We start from the raw sequence: 12,383 nt of genomic DNA on the forward strand, positions 1-12,383 counted from the left end.
ACCTGTTAAGATAGAAAGTGAACGATTTTTTAAGAGTGCTTGATCTATCTCAGTGACCTTCTTGGACAATAAGGAGGTTACTTATATCATGAGATCACAATTCTCAACAAGTTCAATTTGAAACACTACTGTGTAACTGTGCATTGTAAATCCCTACAGTAAGTCCCATGCAATGGAGAAGTGAAGCAGAGTGATTTTGTTTGAGGTTTGTTGTAGCGTAGCTTGTGGAAGATCAGCACTGAACAAGATGATGTGCTGGAGTCTTTACACTGACTTTGCATTCTACCGGTAGAACATGCTTGAAAACAGTATTACTTCACACACAGTATTGAAGATGATAAGAAACAGTATGAAAGATGTTAGATAGCTTGACAAAAATCACTTTGTTAATACTGAAAAGGGCCTTGCTTATTCAATTTGCCTATTAGAGATGGTGTTTTTCTGTTTACAACATGTGTTAACAAATCAAGATTCAGACATTTATTCCAACAGTGTTGATATCACAATAAAGGATTACAAACCACAAATAACTTCTCACTGCTGATAAAAAAAATACTGAACAGTTGAATGGATGATCTCATGCTCTGGTCTTCTCTGCATTTCAGATCTCATAGTTTCTGAATTTCCTCAGAAGCTCTGATGGGGCATCCCCTGACCAGCGGAAACGCAAGTGCCAGCAATTTCCCTCTGAAAACCCTGGGAAAAAGAGCAAGGCAGGTAAATTATTATAAACATGCATAAAACTAAGCTTCCTCTCAAAAAAAGTAAGGAAACAATTGATCACTTCCAGCGCTCAAGTAGCAGACACAATCTCAGCATTCCTGGCACCGTTCGAACAAGAACTCAAGCAAAACCAAGCCTCAAGGTATTTATCAGATTGAAAGAGTGCAAAGGAGAACCACAGGAGGTAGTTCAGAAAAGAGCACATAGAAAGGAAAACTGAACGTATTGCCTTTCTTTCATCTAAAGAAGCAAAGAGACAGGGTGACATCATAAATGTCCAAGGACATGAAAGGCAGCAATGTGGAGGGAAGGTACACACACAAAGGAGCAAAGGAGTTTTGCAGGCTCTGCAATATATCTTTTTATCACTTATGGACTGTTGATACTAAAATTTTGTATTCCTGCGTGAGGAAACTTAGTGTTAAAATCTCTTAGTCAGGCTGAAATAGCTACGTGGCTTTGTAGTCCATAACTCTTACTGACCAGTAGACAGGAACTGAAAATAGCCCAGATTAAAAGTGGAATCCAACATAATACATCCTTCTGGAGCAAAACAAAAGCACTACCAACATCCAGACATCAAATATGAACACTGATGTGTGCAAAGGCCCCAAAAAAGATATTCTAATATTAATGTAAATATGAATATATTAATAAATATATGCCCAGTGGATAAATTAAGTAGGCATTTGATGGACTTGATATTTTTTCCATTCACACCTATGGAAATTAAACAAAACTTTTTTTTTTAATTAAGAGAAAGAAGATGCCTGCAAAGAAAGCTCACCATTAAAAGGACTAAAATGATGTTTTCTTTCCTTGGAAATGTTGCTGTTCTACAAAGGATGCAGTGATGGTTTCATTGCCAAAAATATCAGCCATCAGTACAATGTTCTAGAGCACAATTAATAAATATAAGATTTTAAGCTACGCACACATGTGTTTGTTTGTAGCATGTCCTTATCTCTTTTCTACATTCCACAAGTATTTGGGATTAAATTAGGTTTTGCTACGCTCACAGTTCAACTTAATTTCCTGTATGACCAGAATGGGAAGAAATGACAGGACTTTGTTTAATAATAATTCTCTGTTAACAGATCATGAAATTTCTGAAGGATCAAGCAGAACAGGGAGTGGCTCTTGGGGTAACTAAACTTTCATTCAGGCAGAGTAGTTTAAACAACAGACAGAAAACAGCACCTGCCCAGGTGGCAGCTCGTGAAATACACATTTTTACTGCTGCATGCACTACTGTTACAAAAGAAGTCTTCAAGTCCAAATTTTTCGTCCTCATTAACTCATTGGATGCAAACTGTGCAAAAATACTGAATGCTGGATATAAACAACAGTGGTCTTTTTATTTAACAGGTTTTAAAGTTTGGTGGTTTTTTCAATCACTGAAAATAGTTGCCTTTGTTTTCCCATTGTGATATAGCACCAAAATTGAACTTGCTGTTTTGTTTTGTTTTCCTTCTCATCCAGTAAACAAGCAAGCAAACATGGAGTAGGAAGGAAGTCCAAAAGCCTTCAAAATTAAATAAACAACATGAAATCAAAACCCCAACCCAAAACCACATTTAAAAAGCTACCCATTAAACGTATTATACCGTAGAAGAATTTCTCATGACTAAAAATCTCCATTTTAGGCCAATCCCTGAATACTGCAATTTTCCCTAACTGCTGTTTTCCCTTACTTGGGGAGCCTGGATTCTTGGAAGACTGTGGTTTTGCATCAGGAATTGCAACATCTTCTTGCTCTCTGTTCCCATCCAACAGTCCATCTTCACTCTTTTCAAGCTGTTGTGTCCACATCTCATCAGTTATGTTACTGCTATTATTCATGTCAGGAGCTTCCAGCATTTGGTCCTTCTTGCTTTGGACAGCCCAGTGCATTGACTAAAGAAATGCAAAAGTAACAAAGAACTAATTCCTATGCTTGAAGAGATTTCAAATAAAGTTGCATTTTCTTTCTTATATTGTTGCAATAAATGGTTAAATCAAGCAGACAGTAGAAAGAAGCTTGCAGGTCAGTGGGACAGAGGAAGACATGGTTACACACTGCAAATAGCTTTTGAGGAGATAGCTCATGTCAGGTGATTATAAGGATCTTTTCTCCAATTTCTTCTGTCATGATTTCAGACCTTTTTTAAGAGGACTTCAGTGAGAAAATGTCTTTGACTTCAAGGTGCCCTCTGAAAGCAAGACAATTTGAGAAGATTTCAAGTCTAGAGAATGGTTTCTGTTTGGAATTGAATTAAGCCTGATGGGACACTTCAAGCAAACATTTAAGTTCAGACAATGTTTTAATTGAAGAGGCTCTCAAACTTCTTGTAAGCAGAATTTAAATGGGCAAAATTATCAAGGGGAAACATTTATTCTCCTGCCTTAAAATATATCCACGTAGACTTGTAACTACCATTCACCCTAATAAGGCAGAAAACAATCAAACATTATGGAACACACTACCAAATTATCACAGTAGCAAAATTAGAAGGAAAAAGAACCTGCACAATATGTCAGCCACAAATCATCCCACTGACCTAGCAGGGCCTCTTCAAAGACCTCTTTGAAGCCCAGAATTCCAAGGAACCTATCTTCTAAATTTTCCAGTGAGCTTTTTATTTAGTCAGGTAGCATGAAAACCTACCTGATAAGCAATATAACAAAAACATTATACAAAGATCCTAGCTTTAATCTAGCTTTGAAAAGAAATAAAAGGTTCCTACAAAAGCAAAGTGTGCTGAAGCATTTGAAAAGAGCCCTGAAGTTAAACTTCACATAATACACATAAAAGCAGCAACTTGATAAATTGACTCTAAAAGCCTTAGCCTGAAACACTTCTGTGAATGGGCAGCTTAACATCCTTAGTGAAGGAACACTCCACACTATTCCCATCTCCAAACCCCAACACTGAAGCACAAGTGTTGCAGCTCATCCCCTTGCTCACCACAACACTTTCTCTGGATCAGCCCTCCCTCCCCCTGCTCCTGAAGCCCCAAAGCTAGACAACACCAACCGTTTTCACAGACTGGCTGAGGGCCTCCCACTGCTGGAAGGGAATGGTGATTTTGCTCCGTCGCCAGTAATCATATCGTGCTCGGCTCTCTTCATTAGTAAGAATCTCCTTAGCTTGCTGCAGCTTCTGGAAATTTTCCACTAGGACACAAACCAAGATAAAAAAAACAATATATGCTTTCAAAGAAATTAATTCATTCAGATATGAAAGGGTTGCTGCCAACAATGGCTTAGAGCAAACAGACTAGAGGAGACAAGGAGAACTTAGTGACAAAGACAGATGGTTGTTATGCTTACAGCTTTGCACAGTTTTAGCAGGCTTTAAGATCACAGCACCTGTGGCAGACAACTGGTAGCATTTTCTAATGAGGGCTAAAAGGCTTGTTTGTCCAATGGCTTCCAAATCTCCTAAATTTACATCCAGAGAAACTCACAGCATACAACAGGCAAAGGCACAAGTCATCCTCTGAGACAACCTTCAAAAGGGAAATTAAACTAAAGCCACACTCCTTAGAAGGAACACATGTCCACAGCAGCAAGGAAGCCAGAGCAAAGCACAACACCCAGAGAAAATGAGCAGGGTTAAAAAAGGCAAGCAAAATGAACAAGCAAGAGGCATCTAAGCAAGGTTCAAACTAAGTAACTTGTGCATCTTATTAGGTATATTTTCTACATGTGCTGAAATGTTGTCTTGAATGCCAGACTGCATGAATTAGAGCTTGTCCTTCTTCCCACACAGTCATTTTTCATTAAATGGTTACTAAGGATGCAGCTGCATGTTACTATTTGTAGAAAGGATATAAAGCTTTGGATTTTAATTGATGAGTCACCTATGTTACAGTGATCTATTATTATTATTATTATTATTATTCATTTATTCCAGTTTACAAATTAGAAAAATGTCTTTTGACACACACAAGCCCAACACTAACGAAAACTGGTAACAAATCAAACAACAGGCAACAGATTGAGGGAGGAGTTCTATTACATTTCCTTTTTCTAGTGTTTCTAGCTTTCAACAAATAAAAGGTCTATTTTAATTGCACTTTACCAGTGTTAAGGTAATGAAATTTTTTAAATATAAACTTATACCAGTACTGCAAAAATGTATTTAACATAAATGCAGCATCTTCAGGTAAATGAAGCATAAACTGCTCCATAAGCTGCTTCTACACTCGGCCTCCCTTTTTGATTTACTTAGTTTGAATTAATTAGGAGATGGGATGGGGGAGGACTAGACTAGGGGGTGATGCAGGCAGACCAGGACTGTGCACTGCCACAGGCAAAATTTTCTGCAAAGTTGATTCCGGTGGTTTCACTGGGACTTGAGCTATCATGTAGAAGAAATCAAGTCTTAGTGATGCTATTGTTAACAGGGGATTCCTTGTCAGTGAATCGCAAAGTGAAGAATCCCAACTATTCCACCTTGTAACATGTCTTCCCCAGGCTAGGATGGCAGCCAAGCCCTGCTGAAGAGTGCAAGTCTCACTTAAAATCTGCTACACTCCCAGCTCTGCTTTCCCACCGGAGGGTATGGATGAGGTCAAACTCACACAGGTAGGGAGGCTATGGTGTTCAGTTTATGCTTGTGTTGCTCAGTTTATAATTGAACTAATAGGAAGAATTCCAAAGGAAAAGTTTTGTGCATTAACCAAAATGAGAGGCATATTCAATTAATTGTCATAAACCACATTTTTGATGGGGACCATAATAACAATCAGAACAATCTTCATTATAAGAACATAAACTATTCAGACACCAGTGAGCACCAAGGAGAGCCATTGTGTAGTGACAATGAACAGTCCATCTCCAGATAATGCAGGTGCTGCTTAGCCAGCACATGTATGATGAACTGCACACTTCACAAACACAAATGATAGCTTCGGTTCTGCAAACAGATGGCTTCTCATGTGGTGTTGGCCTCATTTCATTTCCAGCCATTAAATTACATTAAAAGAAGCCAAAGTACATTCAATGTGTTCCTGATGACATTGTTCATGGAAGTAAATTATCTCATTGACTCAAGTATGGCACTTGGAATACCATTGAGCAGGCCAACTTCATAGATCTAGAAATGGAAACACTGTATAAATTATTTTCTGGATTAAAAGATTTTCTGCCATGCAAAGAGAAAAAAAAATGAAAGGCCTAGGAAACAAACAAACAAGCAACAACAACAAAAACCACACCAAACCAGATCCAAGAAGTGTCTATCATTTAGGAGTGTGCAAGTGTTAGAAAAGAGCTTGCTATTAAAATAGAATACTCAGTAGACATGACAAGGTATCTTGAAGAAAAAAGAATACTTAGTAAAGTTTTAAGGCTGAATTTAGTATCTTATTCATGGTAATCAAATAAAAGGAAAACAAAATTGTTTTTAAACAAAGAATACATACCTGCTTTAGGGTTTCCAGGGTGTTTGTCAGGATGACACTCAAGAGCTTTAATCTTATATTCTGCAAGAATCTGTTCAACCTAAGCAAAATGTTGAGACTTGAGTTAAAGATTTTCAACTGTGCTTTTTTTAAAGGGGTTCAAAGGAACAATGCACAACGCACCAAGACTTTTCCTACTCCGCTTTAGAGGTTTTACTACAAGCACATTAGGTAACAATAACTGTCTGCCGGTAAGACTGCTTGTTTTTGACTTAGCCTTGGTTTTTTGAAGCTCAGTGATCCAATGTGCCAAGTTGGCTGTAGGAAAAATATGTAAAGATTGTGCATGCAAAACCCTTTACTCACATTGATCACACATGCAAAATGGATGAGTTCATATAGAATCACAGACTCAGAATTGGACTTTAGGATCATATAATCCAATCATTCTCTAACTGTACCAGGACTGGTGATAAACCATGTCCCTCAGCACCACATCTCTGCCTCTTTAAAACACTGCCAGGGATGGGGAGTCATTCATCTCCCTAAGAGGAGCTGCTCTTCACTTTAACAATCAACTCTAACTTTGAATGAAGTCTCATTGGAAGAAGCAAAGTGCTTCTGTATTGCCAAAGATCAGTTTGTGGGATCGGCTGCCTTTCTCCTTAGGAAATTTAGCTAGTACCAAGTCACTTAACCATCTCGGATACCTCAAAGCTAGACAACCAGCAGCTCACATTCTTCTTGTCAAGTTAATTTGCTGTGGAAAAAGGTTGGCTTGGAATAGAAGAAATTTACAGACAATATTAGAATACTGGCATGTATTAGATGCCACAGAAGATTACAAACACTGGGACAGCTGAAGTTTTCAGAGTTTGCCCTGAAATATTAGCTATTTTTTCTTACACTAGAAAGTCTGTCCCTTTACATTTTGTATCCTCCAAATCCTCACATAGCCATATACAATTTAAGTTACTTATTTGAAAACTAAGACTTATAACATTTTTTGTTGAGAATAAAAGTCCACTTTCTTTACCTAGCTGGTTAAACTTTGTTGCCACATGCTGGAAATATGTGGTCTATAGTGGTATTGTAAGACTTCTACACTTTTCACTCTTCTCAGTAACTTCTTCTGGAGGCACAAGGCAGTACACTTCTCGTTAACAGAACACTTGAAAATACATCCATTGCGCTGAGAACTTGTTGCAACTGGTTACTGTAGAGCTAGCTACCATCTTTAACCTTAGTAATATAAAGAGGAACTTTAAAGTACATACAGCAGCAGAAGGGTAGTGCAACAGTCTTCAGCTCAAACAAACATCAGCAGAATGAAAAATCTGCAGGCATTTGATACAGAATATATGAAGTTTCTGTAAAACATTTGGCAAGAGGCTTTACCAAGAATGGTATCTAGTAGCCACCATATAGGAATAGCATTGTTCTGGGAAGAAGTGTGTAGATTACATCTCCTCTATTCCTTTCAAGTCTGAAGATGAGCTACGTATCTATGACCTCAATTCTACCAGAAGCCTAGAATGATCATATGGGTGTTTACTTGAATACAGGAGGACATCTGCAGAAATTGAGGCTATTTATGCTTAAATACTACTCCCAAATCAAAAATAATCTAGAAACATCTGCTGCCTCTCTCAACAAATAACGCCTGAGGTGCCGTACATTCCATCATTTTCATTTCTAAGAAATCTCAAAAATCATTATCGTATATACTGGCACTATACTTATTAATTGCTGAGCCCTGAAGGAGTCAGTGTGAGGCAGAAAAAGAGAAGCAGCAGCCGTGACAGGAGAGCCTGCAGAGAAACACCGCCCTCTGCTGGGATGTCTTCTTAGGAGCTACCTCAGGAGAGGCGCTGAACTGCCTGCATGCTTGCTGATTCAAATGTATTGGATTTATTGAGGAGAAGAATACAGCTTTTATCCACACTGAGGATATCCTTCATTACAGCAGATCGTCTTTTCTTTTAGCTTTTAAAATGGAAAATATATTCCAAACTCTTGATTGTTGTCAAGTGCATGTATTTGGCTCATGATTCACAACGGTATCACATACTGAACTAAACTAATGAATAAGCCATCATTTCAGCAAGGCGCCTTCTAGGCTCTTACCATCAGTATACAGACCAGAAACCTGAGCTTTACAAAGGGAGACACTGAAAGATAAAGTTGGCAAGAAAGCAGGTTCCCAATGCACTTCAGACAATCTTGCCTGCAGAGATAACCGACTCTAGATGCCTGCTGCAGACAGGAGAGTGAATTCAAAACGTTATTAACCTGGAGGAGAGGCGGGGCAGGCTCTTACCGTAGACAGCTCGTCGCAGCCTAGCAAGTTGTAGTAATCTTCCAAGTCATCCGGTCTGCAGTTCAGAATTGCATCCATTTGGGCTGCTCCAGCAGGCTTTGTCCAGCTGTGGCACAGAGGCTGTAGTACAGAATCTAAACACCGAGCTCGCAGGCGGGTTCAAAAGTAGCCCGGCGGAACCGGCGACTTGGCCGCGGGTCTGCCGCTCTCTCCAGTGCTGTTTGAGGCTAACAGCTGACACACACGCGCGTTTTCTGCAGCTCTCTGCCTGCCATTGGCCCGCGCAGGATGCCAATCCATCTGCACGAACCTGTGGATGGCAGTGTTCCCTGGGACTTGTAGTTGGCCATGTCACTTGAACCGCTGGAATCACCCGGACTGAAAACACCTGGGATACTGACTAAAATCTATCTGCATTTGACATTTAGATTACACCATGACACGCAGAGATACCTCAAATCAGGCAATTAGAGCCCTTCCTGCACCTGAGCCTACAGACACTAAAATACACGTAATAGACTACAAATACACTAAAATATACAGGCATAGTGCTCTTCCATAACAGACACCTCTTGTGCATCGGTTGCTTGTCTGACAAAATAAAGACTATGACAACACAAAATACTGCCTGTGACCAGAGACTCTCATGCAAAATGACTTCCAAACTATAGCTTGAAGGTAAAACTTGGCTTTACATGGTAGTGAAATATATTTAATTTTTAACTGCAAATTCTGATTACTGATACTGATTCAGTCCAACATAGTCTGTAGTCATTTAATTCTAGTGTCTTCTGTGACTGAAAGGATTACTTTCTAGGTATACTACTAACTACTTGCTGAAGTCTTTGTTCTGGAGCCTAAGCACCTCTGTTTTTACCTTGTCCATCCCTGCAAGACCTTTATAGTCTAAGATGTTTCATATAATTATGTATTGCTGTTTAACACAAATGAATAGTTATGTAGTTTTAGATGCAGTAATCTAGTCAGAACACAGAACAGATACACAGTCTGTGACCAAGGCTAGATGTGTTGGACGCTCACAACTGTTTATCAAATACCATCTATATAATGCCTGCATTTACAAGTCTTTCATTTTATTATCTATACTACTAATCCTCTGAAATTATCTACATATATCACAGTATCACCAAGGTTGGAAGAGACCTCACAGATCATCAAGTGCAACCCTTTACCACAGAGCCCAAGGTTAGACCATGGCACCAAGTGGCACGTCCAACCTTGCCTTGAACTGCCCCAGGGATGGCGACTCCACCACCTCGCCAGGCAGCCCATTCCAGTAGCCAGTCACTCTCTCAGTGAAGAACTTTCTCCTCACCTCGAGCCTAAATTTCCCCTGGCACAGCCTGAGGCTGTGTCCTCTCGTTCTGGCGCTGGCCACCTGAGAGAAGAGAGCAACCTCCCCCTGGCCACAACCACCCTTCAGGTAGTTGTAGACACTGCTTCCTCTTCAAGGATGTATTGTTTGGAGTTTCCTATTTTTCACTGTATGTTCCAGATGGCCCTATTAAGGTTATGAAATATAGAAAGAAAAAAAAAACCAAACAATATTAAACAGCAAAGAAGAAGCCTCAGTGAAAGTGTTTAAACCTGTTAAAAAATGCTACTCCCATATTTCTGGATAAAATAATGGTTACACTTTCTCAGCACACTGGAAGAAGTAGCAGTTACAAATCTCTCCCTTTCCTCCATTCACCAGAAAAGATACAAGGAGAAAAATAAAATCTATGCTTTTAGCAAGAGATCATGTAAATATTTAAAACAGACTGCACTTTGTGGGAGGACAAAAAACAAACACCTGTCCCTCTTCCCAACTGCACTCCTGACATAGTGTTCCTGGCCAAGTGTTTCTAGCATATTTGCATAAGTGGAAAGGCTCTTTAACCCTTTCCCCTTCCAGGTTTCAGTAGCTCTTTCTGTGCTGTGGGTGAACTGCACGTCCAAGAGCTGAACACAGATGACAAAATGCTGAGACTGGCAAGCTGCTTGTTCACAGGGAATTGACTTGCCTTGATCCCATCTATACTCATCTGTTCAGAGCAAACAGACAGAGGCTTTGATTTGAACTGCAACAATAACCCTACTTTTGCCCCCCTCCTCAGGCAATTTCTAGCACTTGGGGTATAAAAGGTCCCATAGCACAATCTGAACGTTTGCACATGTAGGACATAAAATACTGATACTGAATAACAGCCAAGACTTTCAGTGCTCCTACTGACTTCAGTAGAGCAACTCACAGAGCAAAGCAATATTTAAAAAAAAAAGAGAGAGAGAGAGGCAAGAGAAACTTTATGCAATATACAGGAAAAAAAAAAAAAACAATTAAAAGCTTGTCTTCAGGACATGAGCTTTGTTCAGAAGAGAATCACAGTGCAGGAGATGGCATGGCTTATAGATCTACATACTCTGCTTAGTACTGCTCAGAAAATTCAAACAGTACTGAAAGTAAGAAAAACCTCATATTTGTTCTCTGCACTCAACCATGGATAAAACCTTTCTATTATTCCTAACACATCAGCAGCATTTTTGCTTGTTTAGTGCCCAGAGAGGGAAACCAAATTCTGGTTCAGTGTTAACATGAGGCTTAACATCTACTAGTGGAAGGTATAAATGGCACTTTAAATAAACCAGCAAAATTCAGAAATCTCCATTTGAATTTATTCCTATGAAATACATACATCTTCCATCAGCAGTTCCTCTGAACTGACTTTAGTTGTTTTGTCCCAAGAGCAGAGTATCCATCTTCAAGAAGTTCAAATTTAGTTCTTTATTTCTCACTCCACACACGTCCCCACCAATGCTCAGAGTTGCAGATGCAAAAGAAGACCTTACGACTATCATAGGGACTTCCTAATTTCAGGGTAACTACAACATCATTAACATGATCAAATTCTTGTAACATTAAAGTCAGCTTGAAGACCCTTGAATAATTCCTCACCAAAGCCTTTGCAGAAAGCTTCTGATTATACACCTGTACTGCTTCCATTTTTCCTTCCCGGGAGCAGTCTTCACATCAATAAGCACCAGAACATCTATTAAAACCACACTTGTCCTTTATATGCTGACAAAAGCATCCTGTATGTGCATTTTAAGACATCTGAATCTTACTTCAGCTTCAATAGGACGAGTGCTTGCAGACAAATTTGCACAGAATAAAAATCCTCAAATATTCTGATGCACATCTTGTTACTGCACAGCCTAGTTTTGAGAACTAGGTAGTGGAAGAAATAGCATGTGCATCTTTTGGGGGACTGTTAATAGCTGAAAGAACCAGGGAAAAACATGTTCTCCCTCTACGAGTACGTACATCACCTATCAAGTCAGCTATCTATACAATAATCCCTCTGAAATTAAAGAAAAAAACCACACACAGAACCCCCACATATAAACAACTTTATATTAAAGGTTTTTCAAAGGGTGCTAATATTAAGGCCTGCAAGGGAGGAATTCTACCTAGTCTTGGTCTTGACCCTCAGGTTTGAGCTTCAGTTGCATTCAAGTCTCTAAATTATTAGGGATGTTAAGCAGTAACATTGAACAAAGTAACAGTTAGAATTCACAACGCTTAGATATTGTTTCTGTGTTGGTAGAAGTCCTGAGAAGTGGCTGAGTTCTATCAAGACTACCAGGTAGAAAGAGACACATCTAAGAACGCCCACATCGGGTACCTCCTGCTTACTCCAGTGATGGTGCACAATGCACCATTGTGGCTGCCACTCAAGTTTCTTTCACAACTCTTGCAGTAACTGTCAGGTCTGTCCTACTCTAGATGGGCTCCAATCCTAAAACACCCTTTATCCAGACAGGTACTGAATTACACTTACACGCAAACCACCCTTCCTGGATCTCAGGAATTCAAGCGCCACGCCGACACGCTTAAGAATCTGTACCAAAAGCTCAGCTTGCAGGTGCGAAGTCAGCACCCGGCAGGA

General features: G+C 39.5%; 1 protein-coding gene across 1 annotated transcript; it reads right to left on the reverse strand.

Moving 5' to 3' along the window:
* Positions 1-457: 457 nt before the first annotated feature.
* On the reverse strand, positions 458-8,913 carry DNAJC12 (DnaJ heat shock protein family (Hsp40) member C12). Its single transcript, XM_064145210.1, has 5 exons — positions 8,434-8,913; positions 6,135-6,213; positions 3,740-3,879; positions 2,418-2,619; positions 458-696 (listed from the first exon to the last, which is right to left on the reverse strand). Exons 1-5 carry the CDS (start codon positions 8,509-8,511, stop codon positions 602-604), a joined length of 594 nt encoding a protein of 197 aa, XP_064001280.1. The 5' UTR covers positions 8,512-8,913; the 3' UTR covers positions 458-601.
* Positions 8,914-12,383: the final 3,470 nt, after the last annotated feature.

This window comes from Pogoniulus pusillus, chromosome 6, assembly GCF_015220805.1.
Source record: "Pogoniulus pusillus isolate bPogPus1 chromosome 6, bPogPus1.pri, whole genome shotgun sequence".
NCBI classification, from domain to species: domain Eukaryota; kingdom Metazoa; phylum Chordata; class Aves; order Piciformes; family Lybiidae; genus Pogoniulus; species Pogoniulus pusillus.

What these genes read in the sequence shown, in the direction of transcription:
- DNAJC12 (XM_064145210.1), bottom strand. Translation starts at nt 8,511, where the DNA reads ATGGATGCAATTCTGAACTGCAGACCGGATGACTTGGAAGATTACTAC. An exon ending in GCTGCGACGAGCTGTCTACG is followed by an intron (nt 6,214 to 8,433) that starts GTAAGAGCCTGC and finishes CATTTTGCTTAG; the next exon opens with GTTGAACAGATTCTTGCAGA. An exon ending in TCAGCCAGTCTGTGAAAACG is followed by an intron (nt 2,620 to 3,739) that starts GTTGGTGTTGTC and finishes GCATTTCTTTAG; the next exon opens with TCAATGCACTGGGCTGTCCA.